The following is a 24,073-nucleotide window of genomic DNA, read 5'->3' on the forward strand; positions in this document are numbered from 1 at the left end:
AATGTGTTGGATAGCCCCTGTAAGCCAGGCACAGGCATCCAGCAGTGCCAGGACACACGAGGTCCCTGTTCTCATGGAGTCCCATTCTAGTGGTGGGAGAAAGATAAACGTGTACCCACACAAACAGATGATCAGGCAGCAGTAATGCCACGAAGAACAGAAGCAGGATATTGTGATAGAGAGTCTGTGCTGGAAGACTGCTCCAGCTGGGCATCAAGGAAATCCTCTGGGAGTCAATGATGTGTGAGTTAAGATTTGAACAAGAAGGAGCCAGCCTTTAAGAGCTGAGTGAAGAGCATCCAAGACAGAGGGAACATACAGTGCAAAGGCCCCAAGGCTGTGTAAACTTGTAGTGTCTGTGGAACAAAAGGCCAGTGGGGGTGGAACAGTTTAAAAAAAAAAAAATGGGGAGCAGAGTAACCAAATGACATCAGAAAGCGAGGTAGAGACCAAATCTGCCCAAGGGGAGTATCCCTTAGGGTTGGGCTGAATGTGGATTTTTACATACACATGAGTTGTAGATTAGTTGTGGGTGGTGGGACTGTGGGTGTGTGTATTGGCAAAGAGGAGGAGATCCATCTTGTCTCCTCTGAGAAGCTGCTCTCACATGTGTCCTCTTTCCCTGCAGCCTCCTGAATGATGGCAGCCCAGTGTTCCCTAACCTCCAACCTGGCCCTCCTGGTGCTGCTGGGCACAGTCCAAGCAGGCCCTTTCTCTCCACGGTCCAATGTGACACTCCCAGCCCCACGGCCCCCTCCCCAGCCAGGGGGCCGCACAGAGGAGCCAAGAAGGGGAAGTCCCTCTTCTCAGCTTTATGAGCACACCGTGCAAGGAGGGGAGAAGCAGGTGGTGTTCACCCACCGCATTAACCTGCCCCCTTCAGCTGGCTGTGGCTGTCCCCCGGGCACTGAGCCCCCTGTCCCTGCTTCAGAGGTGCAGGCCCTCAGGATCCGGCTAGAGATTCTGGAGGAGCTGGTGAAGGGGCTCAAGGAACAGTGCACCAGCGGATGTTGTCCTGCTGCTGCCCAGGCTGGCACAGGTGAGCAGATGATCACAGGAGGGGCACAGACAAAGAGGAAGGTGGAGAAGTGGGTTAGAGTCGGGTGGGCATCACTAGTCCATAAAGGATCTTGGTATGAGTTAGAAAAAGACACCCATTCCTCGCCTTTGGAAGTGGTGAGTGCAGCCCAGGACAGGACTCTGAGAGGAGCCACCTGGCTACATGTCAACCCACCCCTCCCCCCAAGCATATGCTAGGGCCCTGGGAGGTCACATATATTGACAAGGAGCAGCTGGAAACTAAGATAGCCTTATGAAATGAGGCTGGCCCTCCCGGAGGTGCCAACTCAGAGCAGCACTGTGCGGGCTCAGCCTCGCCCCCAGAAAGACTGAGGCCGTCCTCTCTCTCTTACTCCAGGCCAGACGGACGTTCGTAGCCTTTGCAGTCTCCATGGCGTGTTTGACCTGAGCCGCTGTGCCTGCTCCTGCGAGCCGGGCTGGGGTGGGCCCACCTGCTCGGACCCCACAGACGCCGAGATGCCCCCTTCCTCCCCACCCTCAGCCACCGGGTCCTGCCCAGATGACTGCAACGATCAGGGTCGCTGTGTCCGCGGGCGCTGCGTGTGCTTCTCTGGCTACACTGGCCCCAGCTGTAGCTGGCCCACCTGCCCCGAGGACTGCCACGGCCGCGGGCGCTGCGTGCAGGGCGTGTGCGTGTGTCGGGCGGGCTTCTCGGGCGACGACTGCAGCCTGCGCTCCTGCCCTCGAGGCTGCAGCCAGAGGGGGCGCTGTGAGGACGGGCGCTGCGTGTGCGACCCCGGCTACACTGGCGAGGACTGTGGGATGAAGAGCTGCCCTCGAAGTTGCAGCCAGAGGGGGCGCTGCGAGAATGGGCGCTGCGTGTGCAACCCCGGCTACACTGGCGAGGACTGTGGGGTGAGGAGCTGCCCCCGGGGCTGCAGCCAGAAGGGGCGCTGCGAGGACGGGCGCTGCGTCTGTGACCCTGGCTACGCCGGCGAAGACTGCGGCTCGCGGAGCTGCCCGTGGGACTGTGGCGAGGGCGGGCGCTGCGTGGACGGCCGCTGCGTGTGCTGGCCGGGGTACGCGGGCGAGGACTGTAGCACGCGGACGTGCCCGCGCGACTGCCGAGGCCACGGGCGCTGCGAGGATGGCGAATGCATCTGCGACGCAGGCTACAGCGGGGACGATTGCGGCGTACGTAGCTGCCCTGGCGACTGCCACCAAAGGGGCCGCTGCGAGGACGGCCGCTGCGTGTGCTGGCCCGGGTACACGGGGCCTGACTGTGGCGCACGCGCCTGCCCGCGCGACTGTCGGGGCCGCGGGCGCTGCGAGAACGGCGTGTGCGTGTGCAACGCGGGCTACAGCGGCGAGGACTGCGGCGTGCGCAGCTGTCCCGGGGACTGTCGCGGCCGGGGCCGCTGCGAGAATGGCCGCTGCGTGTGTTGGCCCGGGTATACAGGGCGGGACTGCGGCATGCGCGCCTGCGCCGGCGACTGTCGCGGGCGCGGGCGCTGCGTGGACGGCCGCTGCGTATGCAACGCGGGCTTCACGGGCGAGGACTGCGGGAGTCGTCGGTGCCCCGGGGACTGCCGCAGTCGCGGTCGCTGCGAAGATGGCGTGTGCGTGTGCGACGACGGCTACTCGGGCGAGGACTGCGGCGCGCGCAGCTGCCCCGGAGGTTGCCGAGGTCGCGGCCAGTGCTTGGACGGGCGCTGCGTGTGCGACGACGGCTACTCGGGTGAGGACTGCGGCGAGAGGCGGTGCCCGCGCGACTGCAGCCAGCACGGCGTGTGCCGGGACGGTGTGTGCACCTGTTGGGAGGGCTACGCGGGCGAGGACTGCGGCCTCCGTACCTGTCCCTCCAACTGCAACCGGCGCGGCCGCTGTGAGGACGGGCGCTGCGTGTGCGACTCAGGCTACACCGGCCCCTCCTGCTCCACGCGCACCTGCCCGGCCGACTGCCGGGGCCGTGGGCGCTGTGTGCAGGGAGTGTGCGTGTGCCACGCGGGCTACAGCGGCGAGGACTGTGGGCAAGAAGAGCCTCCCGCCAACGCCTGCCCTGGGGGCTGCGGGCCCCGGGAACTGTGCCGCGCGGGCCAGTGTGTATGCGTCGAGGGTTTCCGAGGTCCCGACTGCGCCATCCAGACGTGCCCCGGGGATTGCCGCGGCCGGGGAGAGTGTCGTGAGGGCAGCTGCATCTGCCAAGATGGCTATGCAGGGGAGGACTGCGGGGAAGGTGAGCGGGCAGCCTTTCCCAATATGCTCCGTCAGGGGCTGGGAGCCGGAGCCGGTTGGAAGGCCTGAGTCTGAGGCCTGGGAGCCCAGGGATGTGGAGAAGAGTAAAGAGTGGTCGTATATTGGAGTGGGGCGGCAATCAGAGCAGCCAGGGAGCCAGTGTCCACCAGGGGCAGCAGAACCATGGGGCATGCCTGCAGGCAGGACCTGCTTTCAAATCTCTGATGAGCAGGTTAGTGGCCCTTTTAGTTGCTTTAAGGGAGATTCTGTGTTCCTGAAGATGGGAGGAAGGTGAAGGAGATCCAGGGCCTATTCAGGCCTCTGTCAGGTTTGCCCTACCCCCAGAGAGCAGTGGGAACTGGAATGGATCTCTTAGTGTGGCCCTGAGTAGGGTGGCCTGTGATGGTGGGGGTAGGGGGTGGGGGCTGCCTTGGGCTAACCAGCTTCCCATATCCCATTCTCCTGGGCAGAGGTGCCAGCCATTGAGGGCATGAGGATGCACCTCCTGGAGGAGACCACGGTTCGGACAGAGTGGACCCGGGCTCCCGGCCCTGTGGATGCCTATGAAATACAGTTCATCCCTACAGTAAGAGCCAAGCTGTAGGAGGGGGCTGAGTGGGCAGGACTGGGGGGGAGGAGGTGCTCAAGGGGGAGGAACCTCAAGCAGAAAGTTCCAGGTAATCAGTGGTTGGGTCCAGATGGCTGGGTTCCTGAAGCTGCTGTCAAGTCCTTCTCATCCTGCCCCTCACGAGGTGCAGAAGGCCTCTGCAGCATTGGTCTACTGTCGCTGGAACACCTCTGGTGACGGCAAGCTCAGTACTTCCTGAGGCTGTCCAATCCGTTGTTGGTCATCGCCATGAGTCAGTTCTTTTTATTGTTGCTGAATCCAAATCTGCCCCCTTCCAACACCCATCCATTGGCCCTGGGTGGGCCTTCACCCGCAGTTGGAATGTTGTCTTGCTTTCCTTGTGTCCTACACCACACAATTCAGGGATTTGGAGACATCAGCTATCACATCACCTTTCATTCTCTCCAGGCCAAACTCACTGGTCTCTTCACCCCTTTTCCCCAAGGCTTTGTTCTCTGAATCCTTCACTTCTGAGTTCCCTCCTCTAGTGCCTCCTGCTTTTTACACGTGCCCCCCAAAATGTAGGGGCAGAGAGGAGCACAGTCGTTCATCTGGCTAACTCTGGACACAGTGGCACTTTTCTCAGAGTTGATGTATATTAACATGTAGTCACACAAACTATCAGCTGTTTTGATCGTATTTGTTTTTTTAAGTAACTTTTTATTAGAAAAGTCATCTAGGCTCAGTGTAGAAACTTTAGAAAATATAGATAAGGAAAAAAGAAAGAAGAAAGGAAGGAAGAAAAGAAAGAAGGAAAAAAGACAACGTTCAACTGTATACACTTTTTTGGCCTAAATATAGGCCTTTGCATTTGGCTCTGTTCAGTGTTATCTTTTTTGCTTTGGGCCAAGCTGTCTAGGCTGTTGCAATAATTTGAGTCTGTGAACTGGCTCTCCTGCCTCCATGTCGTCAGTGCATTGCAAAGCATCCTTTCTCTGTCTCCTTCCAACTCACTCTTAAAATATTTGAGGGGCACCCTAAGGACAAAGCCTTGTGGCCTCTCATTAGAGACCTCCCTTTTGCAGATGGGGCTTTTATGATGTGTTTGGTCTCCCAGCTCCCAGTCATCTGACATTTCTACTGTCCAGCTCATGTTTTCTTGCATCATCTCACAAATGCCATGGGTGGGTAGGCCATGTCACCCTCATCTCTGCCCAGCCAGGACTCTGTAAAAAAAAAAATAAACTCCCAGGGCCTAAATCCTAGGAAGGCTCTAGGACAGAAGGGGCAGCTCAGAGGTGCTGGCTGTCATCCCCACCCCAACTGGCCTGGTCATTCTAAGTCTTCTTATTATCCCCCAAGGCCAGACCCCTACCATGTGCTGTCTCTCCTCACTCCCTGGTAGAAGCAGAGGCAGAAATCCCTACTTTGCCGTGCAACCAAGAGAGCTTGGATTATTTCTTCTGTTTAAAAAAAAAAAAATCCTTTTTTTTAAAAAAAAAAAAAAATTTAATCACAAGACAAGAATTTGGCAACTAGAGAAAAAAACAAATAATTCTTGGCTGCTTTACACTCAAACAAGCACTCTTAACATTTTAAAGTGTTTCTCCCACTCTCTTCTTCTGTGTGTATTATTTACATAGTGCTAATCTTGAGAGGGTGGGACCTTGAGAGGGAACTTTCTGAAGAAACTTCAGGGAAAGAATTAAAATAAACACTTGAGATAGAAGAAGCTTGCAGGGCAGCACTGTCTCTTGCTCTCAGTAAATATGAACCCATCCTCGGGTGTTCGCAAGAGGTGTGGCTTCCCAGCGGAAGCCTTAGGCTTCCTCCCTCAGTGTGGGGCCGGGGTGGCGTTGAGCTGGCCTGTGCCCGGCGTGGCCATGCTCTCAGCTCATTTCCTCTGCTTTGGGTATGGGCCTCTGTCACATTCTGGGTTCTCTCTGAGCCTGGGTGTGGCAAATGCTCCTGTAAAATTGGTCCCCAGACACCTCTCTTGGACTCCACATGAGCGTGTGCAACTGGCCCTCAGTAGCTTTCTACGCTTTCTGTGGCTGGCCCCTGGAATGGTGCCTCTTGCCTTGGCCAGCGCTCTGTGTCCTTTTTTGTTGGCACAGTATATTCAGTAGCTGCCTGCCCCCTGGCCACTGCCATCTTCCTAGAAGCCTGTCTCCACTTTATCCCCTCCTCTTTTCCAGGAGCACTTCTCTCTCAAAGCCCAAACTCTGCTATTCCTGGCTAAGGGACACACCTAGTTACTGGAATGATTTTCAGAACACAGAAGAGGAACCTTCCTCCTTCTCCCTGCATACATGGCATTGTTACTCTGACTCAGTGGTTCTCGAAGTGTGTAGTGGTTCTCGAAGTGTGTTCCCTGGACCTGCAGCATTGGCATCACCTGGGAGCTTGTTAGACATGCAAATTGTCAGACTCCACCCCCAGATCTACTGAATCAGAAACTCTGGGGGTGGAGCCCAGTAACCGGCGTTGTAACAAGCCCTCCAGGTGATTCCGATGCACCCGAAGCCTAAGGACCACTAACTTAAGGAATGTTGCTATTTTGCAAAATGCTGGCTCCTCTATGAATGTGAGAGAAAGCATGAGGAAACTGAGGGAAGTGAGCCCCTGAACAGAAAGAGGTTCAGGTATTCCTTGTCTGGGTATATTCTGCAGCCTGGAAACTAGGGCTATGTTGCATTTTCATTGGGACACAAGACCTTGCAGCCTCAGAAAAGTTTGTGTTCGGGTCTGGTCTGAAAAGGGGGATGAGGGTGTGGTAAGCTCCAGGGACCAGCCAAGGTGGAGTCCCCCCCTGGGGCCATGAAGTTGATATTGAGAATAGGGTTAGAAACTCTCCAAGGACAATCAATGAAGTGGCCAAGCTTTCACCAAGGGGCAGAGCCAGCTGCCAGCATCTGGCTAGAGAGCCTGCCTCAGACCAGACAGATAATGCTGAGAGATGTAGGTTAGACTGACAGTGGGCCTTTCCGGGGGCTGTTCCCAAATGGATCTCAGGAGGGACAAACTGGTGTCCAAAAGGTTCACGTAGGTGATCTGAAGGGAGAAGGAGAACTCTGGGGATGGGCTTGTCTTGTTGAAAGGACCTGACATGATCAGGGAGCACCCAAGGAGGGTATGTGTATGTGTGGTGGATTAGCAGAACAAGGTGGGAGAGAGAGAGTAAGTTCTGGGAAGGATGAGGACTTCACAGGTCTTCAGTTGAGGCCAACCCAAGGCCTCCTAGGCTGGGGTATCCTAGGGCAGGGTGAGTAGGAGAAGGACGGGGGTCCTGTGTGGCCAGGAAACCATTTCAGCCAAGAAAACTCTGACAAAGCTTTATTTCATCCTCAACTGAGAAATCTCTACGTGGCCTCTCATCTGGTTTTATACTTTGGTATTTACTATGTTGATTTCTCCACAATTCTCTTGGTGTAGGAGAGTACCTTTTGAAATTTCCAATCCTACTTGGCTGAATGGAGGTGTCCCCATCATGGCCAACATAGCTAAACAGAACAGAGCGTCCTTATTAGCTGTCCTAGCTGGACAGCCCAGTGAAATGCAGGGCTGTTACCCTGCTCACAGATGTCCAGTTCCTCCTATTTCCTCCCCAGCAGCTGGCTTTCCAGGAGACCCTGCCTGGAGCAGGCACTGGCAGACTTCCCGTGGGGTCACCACAAATAATCATAATACCTTAAATGTACACTCAGAGGAGGGGCGTTTTGTCACAGGCCTGTACTCCACAGAGATTTGGGTAGGGATCTAATAAAACTTAAGACCTGGCCATAGATTTAGTTACTGGAACATGAGCTATCTGAGGACAGGGACCATATTTTTTATTTTGTGTTTCCGATGCCCAGCATGATGCCAGATACAAAATCGGGGAAATGTATCTGTGGAACTTTGAGCAGGTGGGCCTTGTCTTTGAGGGCCCTACAACCCTGCTGAAGAGACAAGAAATGTGCCTAAAGGGCAATGTCATGACATGGATCACACCCAAATTACACAGCTGGGGCCAGTGTCTGTGGGGAGGCTGGGCCGGGTCAGATGCTTTGAGGAGGAAGTGAGACTTGAAGGGACATCCCTCATCTACTTCATCTGTTATGACAGGAATGAGCTGGAGAAGCCTCCTTGCACCCAGGTAGTCAGGGTTGCCAGGAGAAAGGTAGGGGGAGAGTCCTGGCATGTGTCACGTAGAATTCTGGCAGACAGATGATGAACAGGATAAAAAGGTGGTGCCCGTGACAGGGGACTCTGGGGTCACACTGCCAGGATTTAAATCCCTGCCACTTTCTTGGTGTCGGTGACCTTGGGCTAAGTACTTAATCCTTTTGTAGCTCAGTTTCCTTATCTGTATAATGGGAATAATAGAACCTATCTCATAAAGTTCTTAGGAGGATTAAGTGAGTTCGTGTTTGTAAATTGCCTTAAACAGTACCTGGCATGGAGTAAGTGTTCTAGACATGTTTGCTGTTACCATGCATGCTCCCCAGCTGTATAGGGCCAAGTTCTAGAGAGTCCCATGTTGACCCTGCTTGGAACTGGAGAAACAAGGGCTAAGGGGGATTGAGCAGCAGGGGCAAGAGTGCCAGCCCCTGATCCACCTGGTACTCTCTCTCTTACAGACAGAGGGGGTGAGCCCCCCATTCACGGCACGTGTGCCCAGCTCTGCTTCGGTCTATGACCAGAGAGGATTGTCTCCTGGTCAGGATTACCAGGTCACTGTCCGTGCCCTTCGCGGGACTAGCTGGGGCCCTCCTGCCTCCAAGACCATCACCACCAGTGAGAGCTGGGGCTGTGGGGCAGGGACCTGGGTGGAGATGTGGATTTGAGGATTTGAGATGGGTGGCTGGGAATCTGCCTTCCAGGAGAGCAGAAGGGAGGGGTTGGGTGGGGGCAAGTCTCTTAGGAGGAAAGCTGGTGACTGAAGAACCAGACTCCCACCTGATCCCTTCACTCTCTAACCTGGCTAGTGATCGATGGCCCCCAGGACCTCCGCGTGGTGGCTGTGACGCCAACCACACTGGAGCTCAGCTGGCTGCGTCCCCAGGCCGAGGTGGACCGATTCGTGGTGTCCTATGTCAGCGCTGGCAACCAGAGGGTGCGGCTGGAAGTGCCCCCTGAGGCAGATGGGACACTGCTGACTGACCTGATGCCAGGCGTGGAATATGTGGTGACTGTCACTGCAGAGCGGGGCCGGGCAGTAAGCTACCCAGCTTCCGTCAGGGCCAACACAGGTATGGCTGGCCAGGGGTTAGGGAAGGGCTGAGTTTCTGAGTAGAAGCCCCTTCCTTGGGAGCCCATGTCTAGGGCTCACAGGCTCCTCTGAATGCACTTGGCAGGGTGTCTGGTTGTCCCAAAGCACCTGCTGGGGTTCTTGCCCTAGACCAAGGGCACTAGGGAGACAGACCCTTCAGCTGCTTGGAGTCCTGTAGGAAAGCTGCCCCATGGAGAGAAGCAGTAAATAGGAGATACTATCTGACCCACTCAGATGCAGGAAGTTCTGATCCAAACTTAGGCACAGGGAGGCCCTTGTGCTCACAGTCAGTGGTCAGATCTTGCAGGGATTGGAATTAGGCAGACCAGAGATCAGCACTCCTGTTGACTTTAGGATTGGGGTTCTGGGGAGTTAGGTCTCATAGCAGTAATTTTCCACTAACCCTCAAGGTCTCTTAACAGATGCCTGGATTTTTCTTTTCTTTTCCTGTGACAGAGGGACGCCCACCTTGCTGTAGCTCACATTCTCTCCTCCCACTCCCATTTCTCTCCTTCAGACACAGGGCCCCACCCGCTGGCATCTCTCTTCTTTCTAGGGCACCAACAGTGGCGGGCTTGGAGGGCGAGGGGTGAGGGGCTCCTGGGACACTGACTCCTTTCTCTTGGTTCTCTTTCCAGGTGGGGCTGGGGCGCAGGAAAGAGGCCTCTGGCTCGGAGGGAGGGAGTGCCTTGGGGAGGAGCGTAGGGGTAGGGAGGCTGTCACTGACCTGCTCTCCCCCTACCCCTTTTTTGCCCCCGGCAGCGCCAGGCCACTACAGTTACCCGGAGGTGCGCCCCCCAGCCCCACCCCCCAAGTCTCGGCCCAGGCCCGCCTCGGCCTCGCGGCCCGCGCGCCCTGCTCGCCCCCCTCGGCCCTCGCGGCCCACAGAGGAGGGGGAGGAGGAGACTCGGCCCGGGCCTAGCCTGCCCCAGCCCCCACGGCGGGCGTGGGGCAACCTGACGGCCGAGCTGGGCCGCGTCCGCGGCACGGTGCAGGACCTGGAGCGCCACCTGCGGGCCCACGGCTACCCACTGCGGGCAAACCAGACCTACAAGTCGGTGGCGCGCCACATCCACGAATACTTGCAACGGCGGCGTCTGGCGGGTGCCGTCCCCGCCGGCTCCCCCGCACCCCCGCCCCGTCGCCCCCATCCCACCGCCAGCCCCGACTCAGGCACCTGGAAGCGGGACTCCAACCAGGGCATCTACGGCCTCTCGCCTGAAGGCGTCGACCGAGTGTCTGCGCCTCGCCACCCCAAGCCTGAGGTGCTGGGCAGTTCCGCCGACGGCGCATTACTCGTGTCCCTCGACGGGCTCCGCGGCCACTTCGAGCGCGTGGTGCTGCGCTGGCGGCCCCAGCCGCCCGCTGAGGGCCCCGGCGGGGAGGTGACTGTGCCGGGCACCACGCGCACCGTCAGCCTACCCGACCTCAGGCCCGGCACCACCTACCACGTGGAGGTCCACGGGGTGCGGGCAGGGCAGACCTCCAAGTCCTACGCCTTCATCACCACCACAGGTAGCGTGGGCTAGGGGCCGGACCACCCATCCCCTGCCCAGCCTCACCTGCCCGTTGGAGTCTACATCCATGAGTTCCTCCCACTGCCTAACTGCTGAGACTGCCACCCCCACCACACTCTTCTGTCTTCAAGCACTACCTGGTCCAGGCTCCAGGGGACCCTACAACAGAGCACACCCTTCTGTGTCCCTAGAAGCCACCTCCACCCCCAGGGTCCTGGCAGATACCCAAGGCCAAGGAGACCTGGTCTTTGGGGTTCCCTGATTTTCGCTTGAGTCCCCAGGGCACGTCTGCCAGGATTGCTGTTCTAGGCGATAGAAAGGGCATTTTGTGGGTGGGGCAGTGCCTGCAAAGACTCTCTGGAGCAGTTGGGGTGGGGCAGGGAGTGAAACCAGCGGTTCCCCACACTGACTCACTGTGGTGAGGGTGGCTGAAGACTGTGGTCAGTGGTTACTGTTTTCCACAATTTGCCCTTGACCTCAAAGGGACACCTTGGAACTGCTTGGGGGTGGCCTTGAGGCCATCGGGCAGCATGAGTATGTGAGAGGTGAAACCACTGCTTCTTGAGCTGTCTTTCCAGACCTCCTGGCTCACTTCACACCTGTCTCTCCCACAGGAACGATGTCCAGGCTCGGGGAAAGGGCGCTCTGTGGCTGCCATGGGGAGGGTTGTGGGCCTTTTCTTCCCCCATAGGGCCCAGATGCCACCTGAGCTGGATGTCGCCCCCCACACACACCCTCTTTTCCCTCTCTCCCCACTATCTACTCTCTTCTCGCATCCTCCTTCCCTAACACCACCATCTCCTCCTTTCTTCTAGGCTAGTCACTGCAGCACTAATGGAAGCCACGACCACCACCCACTAGGGAGGGGCATGCGTGTGGGGAGGGACATGGAAGTCTGTGGGGGCTGGCGGTAATAGGAGCCTTGTGAGAGGAGGGATGGCGGGCTTTGTTTCTTTTATTTATTACATGCAGGGATGTCTGTTCAGGAATGTGGTGGACAGGGGTGTATGGAGGACTGCAGAGACCTTTGGGAGGATGAGTTGGCCCAGGGAGTGGGCCCAGGAACAGACAAGGGGGGTCCTGTAGGCTCTTAGAGGCTAGGGGACACAACCTGGGGGCTGGGGTTTTCTTTCTGGCTCTCATACTCGACTCTCCTGTTTTTCTTGCCCTGCCCTTTCTCAGGGTCCTCCCCTTCTGACCTCTTGGGGGCCACTGATGAACCTCCTCCCTCAGGCCCTTCAACGACTCAAGGAGCCCAAGCCCCCGTCCTGCAGCAGCGCCCCCAGGAGCTGGCAGAGTTGAGGGTGCTGGGCAGAGACAAGACAGGGCGCCTCCGCGTGGCCTGGACCGCCCAGCCTGACACCTTTGCCCACTTCCAGCTGCGCCTGTGGGGGCCCGAGGGGCCGGAGGCTCATGAGGAACTACTGCCAGGGGATGTCCGCCAGGCTCTGGTGCCCTCACCCCCTCCTGGAGCCCCCTATGAGTTGTCACTTCGTGGGGTCCCCCCCAAGGGCGAGCCCTCTGCCCCTCTCATCTACCAAGGCGTTATGGGTACATCCTAGATTCTGCTCAGACCGGTGTCCTGAGGTTGGGGGAGGAGCTGGGCCATCAGAGGTGGGATGGGGGTTGAAGGCAAGGCTGGTGTTTGGGTCGGGGTGGTAGGAGAAAACAAGGAGAGAAAAGAAATTGAGGGTTCAGGGGAAAGAGGGATGGAGGGGGTCTTAGAATGATGATAGAGTGGGTTGGGGAGAGGAGTACTCCAGGAGAAGAAGATGGGAGGAGAGAAGTCAGAGGGTGGAACAGTGATTCAAGGAGAGAAGCTGTAGGCCCTGGCTCTCCACCTGCAGCTTTCTTTGCCCTGTTTCCTGCCCTCACTGCCTGGTCGCTCCTCCGCCCCACCCTGCCCCATAGGTCTCTCAGAGTGGATGTGGGAAGGCCTCTAGCCCTGAGGATACTGACCCTTGGCCCCCTCCTCCCCTTCCCTTCCGCATAGCCCCCAGACCCCCCTCACTGGGCCGACTAGGATGGTGGTACTGCCCCCCACCGCGGGAGCCTGGCCTGCAGTGGACAGTGCCCCATGGTCCCATCAGCCAGTTTCTGCTGGGGGTGGAGGTTCCTTAGAGTAGGGAGCTTCACAGCCATCAGGACTTCAGAGATGGGTGAAGTTTGCAGAACCAGTGAAGGACAGGGCCTGGGTGCCTGGATCTCACATTCCCTCCTGGTCCCTCTCTATGGGACCGGGATAGCCGGCTCTCCCTGCAACTCTAGGTCAAGCTCACCACTGGGAGAGAGTGTGGCAAGAAAAAGAGAAGTTCAGGTGGACTGAGGAGCCTTCAGACTGCTCTAAAGCAGCAACGGGGAGGTTCAAAACAGGGAGAACCACAGGGGACCTGAAACTCCCCCAAAGATCTTGGTGTGGAGAGGGACTGGGACCTTTGTGAGGGTGGGGAAGCTGTCACAGGGAAAGCCCTCACTCCAGAACAGAGATTGGAAGGAGAAATGCCCCCCTTCTGCAGAAAGCTGGTCACAGAGGGCTGAGAGGTGGGAAAATGGCTTCGAGGGAGGGAGCTGTCCAGGATAGAGTGAGCCAGTGGGCAGAGGAGAGGGAAAGAGACCTGGGACAAGGCAATGGTTGAGTCCACCTGCTTTGCTTTTTGCCCCCTATACTCCAGACAAGGATGGGGAGAAGCCCGGGAAGCCACTGGTCCCACCACGCCTGGGCGAGCTGACAGCAACCGACGTAACCTCCAACTCTCTGCTCCTGCACTGGACGGTCCCTGAGGGCGAGTTCGACTCCTTTGTGATCCAGTACAAAGACAGGGACGGGCCCCAGGTGGTGCCCGTGGAGGGGCCCCAGCGCTCCGCCCTCATCACCAACCTGGACCTCGGCCGAAAGTACAAATTTGTCCTGTATGGGCTGGTGGGCAAGAAGAGGCATGGCCCCCTAGTGGCTGAAGCCAAGATTCGTGAGTGAGAGTGGTCATATACCCCCTGCCCTGCCCTCTGCATGGTCCTGAAGGAGGTCTTCCCAATGCTTTGGAAACCTGCTTTGGGAAATCTGGAAAGGCTTCCTGGAGGCAGTGGTGTCTGAGATGAATCCTGAAGGGAAAATAGTGGTGGGTCAGGCAGAGAGGTGGAGGAGGGCAGTGTAGACAGAGGGAGCCATGAAGAGTGAAGCAGGAGTGAGTGCGGCCCTGTAGGAGAATCAATGTCTGTCCCGTCTGGATAGAGAGCTGGACACCTGGGGAACCAAGGGGATTGGCCTTATGTGTGACTGAGGAGCTTGGACCTCATTTGAGGGCCCTAGGGGGCCTCTGAAGGATTTTAAGTGGGAAAGTGCCATGATTTGATATGTATCTTATAAATAACACTGAGGCTGCCACAGAGGGTAGCTGGAGAGGTGAGTTGAGAGCTGGGAAGAAATGGTGGCTGACTGGGGTGGTGGCAATGAGGCTGGATGTGGGAGGTGAAGGAGAGTGAGGCCAAGGCAACCCCACGTTTCTGTATCAGACCGTCCAGTTCCATGAGGCAAGGAACAGCGGAGGTGAGGAACAACGCTGCCTTGTTATTCACCTCCGTGAGGGACACTTAGATAAACATCTTTGGAGCATTTGTTAAGTGTCAGATGGGTTCAAGATGTTCTCAGTGTATCATCACACTTAATCCTTACAGCAGCCCTGTGAGGCATGCCCATTTTATAGATGTGGAAAATTGAGGCATGGAGAGGGAGAGGTTCCTCCAGCAGAAAGTGATGGGGCCATGGGGTTGTACTGCTGCCTCATGGGTCTGGAGAGCAGAGAGAAGGCCTGAAGAGGGGGTGTGGGTGTCATCAGAGCCAATAGGCAGGAGCCTGGTGAGAGTGTCAGGGGAGCAGAGACAAGGCCGCTGGAACCCTGGAGATGGCCAACATTCAGAGCAGGAGCAGAGGAAGAGGAGCCTGCCGGGCAACCTGAGGGAGGACTTAGAGAGAGGGGCCAAGCCAGGGAGAGTATGTCCTGGATGCCAAAACACAGGGCGCGGTCAGACGTGTCAGATTCCGTAAGAGTGATTCAGGGCTACAGAGTGTCCACAGGCCTTAGCAATGGCAAGGTCACCACTCACCCTGGTCAGAGTTGCCGGTGGAGGGTGGAGCTGGGTTGGGAGGGTGATGGAGGTGAGGACATGGCTACAACCAGTGTAGACATCTCTTTCTGGAATCTGGACTAGCAAGAGAGAGCAAAGAGGGAGGGTGGAGGCTGGAGGGAGATACAGCTGAATGGAGGAGCTTGTGTAAATGCTGTGGCACAGCAGTGGAGAGTGAGGGGTTGGTGGTGCAGGGTGGGAGAGGAGGAGGTGGGCTCGGAGCACAGGTGTGGGAGGCTCTCCCACATTAAAATGCTTCAAGGATCATGCTTCCCTCTCTTGGAGGAGAAACCAGCTAGTGGTTAGGCCTGGAAGCAATAGAGCTTGTCCGGGAAGACTTCCCTGGCTATGGAGATGTGCAAAGGGCTGGCTGGGCTCCCTTCTCTCTGAAGCCCCTCCCCAGGCTGCAGATAGAGTCTGGGCCACACTAGTCCATATAGTGCTTTTGTGCCATTTAGAAGAGGGCACCCCTTCCTCTAGCTGGGCGTAGCCCCTTGCCAGGGTACACAGCTTGGCAAACAGAGTGCTGGCTGGATTTTAGTCCCTCAGTGCTCCCTCAGTTTGTGGGAACAGCCTGCACAACCTCACACAGCATCCCCGTGTGGGAGATGGACTCCCCCTTCTCCTATGACCTGTATCCTCCCTTCTCTCTACACCCTCTTCCTAGTGCCTCAGAGTGATGGCACCCCAGCAACTCCACCACGCCTGGGAAAGCTGTGGGTGACAGATCCCATGCCAGACTCGCTGCACCTCTCCTGGACTGTCCCTGAGGGCCAGTTCGACTCCTTCGTGGTTCAGTACAGGGACAGGGATGGACGGCCCCAGGTGGTGCCCGTGGAAGGGCACGAGCACTCGGTCCTTGTTTCCCCCCTGGACTCGGACCACAAGTACAGATTCACTCTGTTTGGGATTGCCAACAAGAAGCGGCATGGCCCCCTCATGGCTGATGGCACCACTGGTGAGTGGCAGCCACCTAATCCTCCGTGACCCCTCCCAGCCTTCTGCACACATGCCGTCAGCCAGGAACGGCTGGGCCTCCCAGCAAGACGGCTGACTCCAAATCCTGGCCCTGCTCCCAGGCTGTGGGGCAGCCAGCCTCCCCTGAACAGCTGGGCCCCTTCCATCCCATTCAGCTGCTCCCCAAGGCCCAGAAGGTGTGTCATACCCTGGCTGTGCCAGACTGCTCGTGAATTCAGCACTCACACTAATTGAATAATGACCCCCCCAGGTGTGATAACTCGTCCAAGCCCCGAGCCCCAATATCGGGCTGCCAGTTCAGCCCTGACTGAATTCTCTTATTTATAGCCTCAGAGAAGAGAGAGGAACCCCGCCACCCAGAGTCCCCCGAGCAGCCCCTGCTGGGGGAGCTGACGGTGACCGGCGCGACCCCAGACTCCCTACGCCTGTCCTGGACGGTGGCCCAGGGTTCCTTCGACTCCTTCATGGTCCAGTATAAGGATGTGCAGGGGCAGCCCCAGGCAGTGCCCGTCGAGGGGGATGAGAATGAGGTCACCATCCCCGGCCTGGAGCCCGACCGGAAGTATAAGATGAACCTCTATGGGCTTCATGGCAGGCAGCGTGTGGGGCCTGTGTCTGTGGTGGCCACCACTGGTGAGTCAGGGCCTCATAGGCCTCCCTCCCTGTCTGCCCCCAGTCGTGGCCCAGGGCTCCTTTGAACCACCCTCCACCTTCTCTTTCTCGGCTCCAATTCTGCCAAAGCCTCCACCTTCTGCTTCCCCACATCCCAGGACTTCTCATCCAGCCACCAGCCCCTCACCTCTTTCTCGGCCCTGCTTCTCCATCTCCAAGAACAGGTCCCATTTTCCCCATTCGGAGCACCTGGAATCATCCCCCACCCCCGGGCTGTCCTCCCCACAGATGTGCTGAGCCCCTGTGTTCTTTCCCCATGGTTTTTGCTGGGCTCCTTCCCCTACCATGATCTGGCTCAGCCGTGGTCATTTCTGAGCTTGGTCGCCTGCTGCCCACACCGTCCTGCCTTTGCTGCTCCATTCAGAGCTGGCAGATCCAAGGGACAGGAGCACCATGCTTCCCAGCCTCTTTCTGGCATGAAGGAGACCCCTCCTGGCCCCCTAACCCCTGACTCTTAGCCAGCTTGGAGCAGGGCGGAGCACTCCCTCTCAGCGCCCCTGCCCCACATTCCTCCGTGTGCCCAGCCTCCCCCTGTCCAGTACCGTTTCCGAGGTTGTGTAGCATCGTGGTTGGGAGCATGGGCTCTGGAGCCAACTGCCTGGATTTTACTACCTCTGGGACCTTGTGCAAGTTACTGAACCTCTCTGTGCCTCAGCTTTCTCATATGTCAAATGGGAATAATAATGGTAACTGCTTCACAGAGTTGTTAGAATTAAATGAGTTAATGTGATCCAGCACTTAGAATAGTGCCTGGCTCATCAAAACTGCTATTTGGGAGTGAGCTGCTATTTCTCCCTGACCCTCACTTCCCAGGATCCTTTTTTTCTCCTCACCTCCCTACCTTCCCCATCCTCGCCTGGGTTGTCATTCTCGCCTGCTCCCTTCTCAGTCACCTGTCCCTTCATTAGTCCCCCATGGACTGGGGAGTGGGTCATAGAGGGCTGGACAGTCCCCCCACCCCATGGAGCCTCAGCAGAGACCTAGCTGCAGCAGACGTGGTAGATGCCCTCAGGGCTGTGATTCTAGACCCAGCCAGGGAAGAGCATGGCCCTCTACCCTCAAATCTTGCTCCCATTCTTGTCTGAAGCCCTGCCCTAGTGATTCATTCCTGAGGGTGAAAGGGGAGGGAGAGGCCAGGCTGTCTGGGGAGGCCTTAGCCAGAGCACATCCATCTCCTGTCCTGCTAAGCAGGGTGGGAGCAGCTCGAAAGCCCTGGGAGGGGCAGGAGGTGAAAGGGAGGAACATAGGTGGGAAGAGGCCTCACTGCCCCCTCATTTCCTGAGGTCTGCACTGTCAGTGAGCACAGTATAGAAGAACTTCTCAGAGTTTCCTCTCTTCCCATCTCAGCTGCTTTCTCAGACATGAGGGGAGACCCCACCCCCACAGAACCCACCAGTACAATCCTGCCTGCAGTACATGATGGGGATTAGCAGCCTGTATCCATTGATGCGTTACTGAATGGCTACTATAAAGGCTTCCCCGTCCCCGAAGCCTACGGCTTGAGGACTATATTTGCTGGATGTACTTTATTGTCATGATTAATGTCACCAGAAAAGCAAGTTACTCTTTAAGCTTGTATCCCCATCTCTTCCCTCAGCCCCCCAGGATGTTGCGGATGAGACCCCCAGCCCCACTGAGGTGGAGACCCCCAGCCCCAAGGAACCCAGCACAGAGGCCCTGGAGCCCCCTGAGGAGCCCCTCTTGGGGGAGCTGACGGTGACAGGATCCTCCCCAGACTCGCTGAGCCTGTCCTGGACCGTCCCCCAGGGCCACTTTGACTTCTTCACTGTCCAGTACAAAGACAGGGACGGGCGGCCCCAGGCAGTGCGTGTCAGGGGCGAAGAGAGCGAGGTCACTGTTGGGGGCCTGGAGCCGGGGCGCAAGTACAAGATGAACCTGTATGGGCTGCAGGAGGGGCGGCGCGTGGGCCCTGTGTCCACAGTGGGCATTACTGGTGAGTGAAGACAGGGCCTGGTTCCTTTTCCTCCCACTGGTGGCCCTCAGCCTCCCTTTGGTGATTGTTCTCCTTTGCTGCAGTGGAAACACGAGGCCTCACCTGCTTGGGGAAGACCTAAAAGGAGCAGTTCACTGGGGACCGGGCTACAATCAGCTTGAGCAAGTTTTACACTTTCTGTGCCTCTGTTTCTTGGTCTGTAAAATGTGGATGATAACACCCACCTCATAAAACTGTTGTGAGGATTAAGTGAGTTAACAGACATAAAGCACTAAGAGTGGGCCTGGCGTGGAGTAAACATGCTGTCAGTGCTTGCTGCTATAATTAGTGTGATTACCCTTACTCTGGGGTCTGCTCTGTCCCATTTGGCTGATTAGATGGTCAGAATAAGCATGAGACATGGCCTTCTCATCAGTGCAGCTGGAAACTTCTTTACCGCTCATCCAGTGAGTGACTTTATAGCAAGGAGGAACATCCCCTCCACTCCCTCTTGGGTAGGGTACGGGGCCACCTCGGCCACCACAAAGGACCCAGCCTGGGCACCTCCTCTCCAGAGCCTCAGGGAGGGCCCAGGTCCCAGCCAGGCCTCTGGGCCCCTCCTGCTGACCTGCCCAGCCTGGTCACGGGGAGGGGCGTCTCTTTTCTCCTATGCTTACTGAGACCAAAACAACCTTTTTCAAAAACAACTTTTACTACTAGGAGAAAGATTAACAACTTAATAGCAGAGAAACAGATAGGGTTCCAGAGCATGATTTCTACTCTTCCACAAAGCCCAACCTTACAGCAACTTGGTTGGCTTAGTTTCCAGAGCCTTCCACCCCCAATTTCTTTTCTTTGCCTCACTGAAAGGAGGGAGAGGGTAAAGCCACTCTGCTGCGGGCCTGAAGTAGCGGGAGGGAGGCCCCTGCCAGGCCCAAGACATGCTGCCAGAGTTTCTCCTGGGGTGACCCTCTGTCCATCCATCTGTCCTGGCAGTCCCACTGGGCTCTCTGAGGCCCTGTCCCTGGTCCCTGGGGAAGGATGGGCTGTGTCGGGCACTGACTGAGGCAGTGCGGTAGAGGAAAAGTGAGTTTTGGAATCTCACCGAGTTCCATTCCCGGCTTCCCCCATTCTTGGCTGTGTGATCTTGAGAAAGTTACCTTCTCTCCTAGAACCTCAGCTTCCTCATCTTCAAGATGGAGCAGACGACACCCCCCCGTCATAAGGGTTCGAGGTGGGGATGTAACATGCCTGGTGCATTCTCTGCTCATTTCAACTTTCTGCTCAAACTCTCCTGCGGAGAAATCACTGTATATCTGTGTACAGATCCTGGACATTTTAAAACGTGTATTGTCCTGGATAAAAATGGATAAGTGGTCCTTTAAAAAAGAAACAAGCATGATGTTCATTATCAGAGCAGGAAAGGGATGGGGCAGCTGAGCCCACTGAGCTGACCAAGGGCTGCGCCTGGCACACAGCGCACACTGTACCGTTGCCAGGAGAAGGAATGCGTGGAGCTAGTTAGAAACGTTTCTAAGTTGGAAAAGGATTTTCCCAAACGCAGCATGCAGACTGTCGCACTCATGGGTAGTTATAATCTCACAGTCCCCAGTTAAGCCAAACCACCAATAATAAGGCTTGATGGTGAGGGACAGTTTCTCTCCCTCATGGAAAGAGGTATAGAGAGGGCAAAAACAAGCAGGAAATGGATGCTATGGGAATTAACAGAGCTAGAAGGCAAATGAACTGGAATACCAGGCCTGGCCTGGCACCTGGTACCTAGTATGGCTGGTACCACCTGCTCGACACGTGCTGGTCACTCCTAGCCCCCTTCAGCCGCCTCCATCCCTGCCCTTCCCGCTCAGACTCATTTCCGTCTTCCTAAGGCCTCACCACCAGCCGGTTTTTCAAGCAGATATTATCTGTCTGGAGCCTAGTCTTGTCCTGCCACAGGAGCCAGAGAAACAAGCTCTTGGGAACCCCACCCACCCAGCCACCCTCTCTGCCATTTTACCTCTTGGTACCACCTTCCAGGTTCAGTCACTAATGAGGAGCACCTCCCAGTCTCAGCTCATTCTGGGACGACAGGGACCTGCAGGTGTCCAGCTTGGCCTGTCCCAGCCCAGATGTGCAGACCACCCCTTAATTTAACAAGCATTTGTAGAGCACCCACTGGGGGCTGGGTACTGAGAACACAGCAGTGAACAAAACTGCCTGTGGCGCTCACATTCTAGCAGAGGGAGACAGGTACCACACTGCACACATACATCAGTGGTGCCGTATGTGACGGTGATGAGAGCTGGGGAGAAAAGCAAGGCCAGTAGGTGAGCTGGTGAGTGGGTGGGAAGGGGGTGGGAAAGGGTCTCGCTGAGGGAACACCTGAAGGGAGAGGACAAGCCACGTAGGCCTCTGGGGAAGAGCTTCCCGGGCAGAGGGAAGATGCTGCGATCATCTGTGGACCAGGAGGAATGTTCTGGAATGGGGGATGGTGGTGATGGGAGAGATGAACATGTGGGACTTTGGAGGCCATTGTAAGGACTTGGCCTTTGCTCTGAGATGGAAGCCACTGCGGAAACAGGCTCTGACAAACTTGTTAACAGCAGGGAACAGAGCGAAGGGAGTGAGGGTGGAGGAGGGAGGTGATTTAGGAGACTGTTGTATAATCTAGTAAGAGCCGCTGGTGCTTGGAGATGGCAGCAGCAGAGTGGGTGAGGAGGGGTCAGCTTCTGAAGGTAGTGCCAATAGGACTTACTCACAGGCCAGTTGTGGGGTGTAAGAGAGGATTCGGGGATGACTCTGAGAATGAAGTTGTGGTGTTGCTGAGGTGGGGACGCTGTGGGGGAGCCTCTGGGTTCAGTTTTGGACTTGTTGAGTTTGAGCCATAGATTAGGCACCCAAGGAAGATGCTGAGCAAACACAAGTCTGGGGGCTAGTGGGGAGGTCTGGACGGGGGGGGGGACTTGGAGCCATTGATGTACAGATAGAAGTTCAGCTGCTTTCCCAGGGTCTCCATGATGGCTGACACCCCTCCTCCAAAGCACAGCCCCAGATCCTGGCAGGGACTTAGTGAAGGGTTGTGAACCGGAGAGATGTTGCCAATCGGTATAGAACCACCTCGTGGGCACCACAAAAACAACCACCTAGTTACTACCAAGGTAAAGAGGGGCTTCTCCTAACAGCCTCCCACCATCTCTGTCTCAGCTGCGCAACCAGAAGAAGAGTCTCCTCCAGCCACAGAGCCCCCGCTGGAGCCACGCCTGGGGGAGCTGACAGTGACGGATGTGACTCCCAACTCTGTGGGCCTCGCATGGACAGTCCCTGAGGGCCAGTTCGACTCCTTCATGGTCCAGTACAAGGACAGGGACAGGCAGCCCCAGGTGGTGCCTGTGGCTGCAGACCAGCGCGAGGCCACAGTGCCTAACCTGGAGCCTGCACACAAATACAAGATGAACTTCTACGGGCTACATGGTGGGCAGCGTGTGGGCCCCCTCTCTGTGGTAGCTGTGACAGGTGAGTGAGGGGGTGAGGCAGTCCCCATCCCTGGTTACCCAGAGTGCCCTTCCATAACCCCTCTCTCAGATCCTGCCTCAGTGGCCCCCCAGGTCCTTCTCAAGGTAACAGGCATCTTAGTCTGTACCTTGACTCCTTGGCTCCCCACTCAGGCTGGAACCTTCCCTGCCCTCAAGTCCCCATCTCTACTCCACCCCCTCCCCCAGGCAGGAATGTCTTCCTTCCATCTGACCTAAATCCATCCTCAGACCCTCTCTGTCTCTCCCTCTCTGATTGTCCACAGCTGTTTCCTCCCCTTCTCTTTACAACCCTGCTGTGACTTGGACACAGCTGCCACCTCCCCCTACTGCCCTTTTTTATTGGGGTTAAACAATACACATCCCTTGAATCTCTTCTCACAGGCCCTCAGCTCCTGGCCTGAGCTGCATTCCCTTCTGGCCTACTGAGTCTTCCTCCCTCCAGGAAGTGGCCCTTTCTCTGGGCTCCTGGCTCCTTCCCACCCCTCGTGGCTTCCTAGGTTTCCACCTTTTTTGTGCCACGGTGTCTAGTGAAACCCATAGACTGCTCTCAGAGCAATGTTTTAAAATCTATAATATAAAATGCATAGAATTACAAAGGAAACCAATTATATTGATATACAATTATCAAAATACTTTTATTTATTTATTTTTTTGGTGAGGAAGATTAGCTCTGAGCTAACATCTGTTACCAATCCTCCTCTTTCTTTGCTGAGGACGATTGGCCCTGGGCTAACATCCATGCCCATCTTCCTCTACTTTGTATGTGGGACGCCTGCCACAGCATAGCTTGATAAGCAGTGCGTAGGTCCGCACCCAGGATCCAAACCTGCGAACCCGGGCCGCCGAAATGGGAGCATGCAAACTTAACCACTGTGCCACCGGGCCAGCCCCTCAAAATACTTTTAAATTCAAATTTATGATTTAGTAATACAGGAACTTCTTTATTAGTTCATGAAATAACAAGACTTAGTGGCATGTGTAATAACCTACCCACATTTAGAAGTAGTGAGAAGTGTAAACGGTATTTTGAAGTTTCTGCAATAATTCTAAGAGGATGTGAAAACATCTGTGATTCCTACTGGTGACAAAGTGACAGGTACTGCTAGAAGCACCATGGTTGGTTTCCTAATTTATCACTGAGGGAAATGCTACGTTTCAGTTAGAGGTCAGAGAAACTAAAGATGTAACTGTTTCCCATCTTAGTTCAAGGCCCCCTGGAGGCCCTCGGAGCCCAGGAGCCCGGTGAGGGGAGAGTTCTTCTGCCAGAGATCTCAACCGTGTTCTTTGTCTTCCCGGATCCTAGCTCCCCTCCCCACAGCCCCAGCCACAGAGTCCCCCCAAGAGCCGCGCCTGGGGGAGCTAACAGTGACGGATGTGACCCCGGACTCCGTGGGCCTCTCGTGGACAGTCCCCGAGGGCGAATTCGACTCCTTCGTGGTCCAGTACAAGGACAGGGACGGGCAGCCCAAGGTGGTGCCTGTGGACGCAGACCAGCGCGAGGCCACCGTCCCCGGCCTGGAGCCCAGTAGGAAATACAAGTTCCTGCTCTTTGGGATCCAGGACGGGAAACGACGCAGCCCAGTCTCTGTGGAGGCAAAGACGGGTGAGAGGGACCCCCGGGAAGCTGAGCCTGAGGCCCCAGCCTTCTGCCCTTCTTCACACTCCTGATCTCCACTCCCTTCTGCAAGGCCTCTGCTTTGTCCGCGTCTTCTGTTTCATTCAGAAAACCGTAGTGCTTACCCTTGTCCAAGGCAGATAAGAACCAGGAAAATGGGGCCAGTTTCTGGATCTGCTCCCCCTGCTGAGTTTTCCTCTCTTCTCATAATTCCTACTTCTGTTGAATGAGAGAAGCTCCTTCAGACCCTTTCCTGGAAGGTAGAACATGGGAAGTTGGGGGTTCTGGGAAAGGGGGTGAAGGGAGCCAGGAGCCCTTCCTGCTTCCCTGGGCCTTGCGGGTCCTCCGCTCTGTGTAGCCATCACCTCCTGCGAGTTTTGCCATCTCTCCTCTGACTCTCACCCAGTTTCTCACCCTACTGGCTCAGGCCCATCGGGTCCCATATCTGCCTCCCCAAGAGGACCGCTTTCCTCCTCTGCTCTCCTCCTGGAGCCTCAGAAAATGGGGACCAGAGGACCCCAGTGCTGGCTGCCCAGCCAGGCCCAGTTGGGCCCAACCCAGCTGTGCCCCTTTCCTAGGTTTTGGTCCAGGCCCTCCCCTGCCCTTGGGGGCTCCCTGTTGCCAGAAAA

The 24,073-nt window shown here is 56.5% G+C and overlaps 1 protein-coding gene across 2 annotated transcripts in view; it reads left to right on the forward strand.

Moving 5' to 3' along the window:
* TNXB (tenascin XB) overlaps positions 1-24,073 on the forward strand; it is a 61,319-nt gene that overhangs the window by 12,628 nt on the left and 24,618 nt on the right. For both annotated transcript variants that reach the window (XM_058554705.1, XM_058554706.1), the window contains 13 exons: positions 629-1,039; positions 1,418-3,256; positions 3,726-3,841; positions 8,446-8,602; positions 8,794-9,057; positions 9,840-10,592; positions 11,777-12,145; positions 13,267-13,560; positions 15,384-15,674; positions 16,022-16,327; positions 17,964-18,320; positions 21,501-21,809; positions 23,133-23,432. In XM_058554705.1, the coding sequence (XP_058410688.1) occupies positions 637-1,039; positions 1,418-3,256; positions 3,726-3,841; positions 8,446-8,602; positions 8,794-9,057; positions 9,840-10,592; positions 11,777-12,145; positions 13,267-13,560; positions 15,384-15,674; positions 16,022-16,327; positions 17,964-18,320; positions 21,501-21,809; positions 23,133-23,432 (5,758 nt within the window). In that variant the 5' untranslated portion in view covers positions 629-636. The remainder of the gene's footprint in view (positions 1-628; positions 1,040-1,417; positions 3,257-3,725; positions 3,842-8,445; positions 8,603-8,793; positions 9,058-9,839; positions 10,593-11,776; positions 12,146-13,266; positions 13,561-15,383; positions 15,675-16,021; positions 16,328-17,963; positions 18,321-21,500; positions 21,810-23,132; positions 23,433-24,073) is intronic.

The sequence above is a fragment of the Diceros bicornis genome, chromosome 14 (assembly GCF_020826845.1).
Source record: "Diceros bicornis minor isolate mBicDic1 chromosome 14, mDicBic1.mat.cur, whole genome shotgun sequence".
Classification (NCBI taxonomy): domain Eukaryota; kingdom Metazoa; phylum Chordata; class Mammalia; order Perissodactyla; family Rhinocerotidae; genus Diceros; species Diceros bicornis.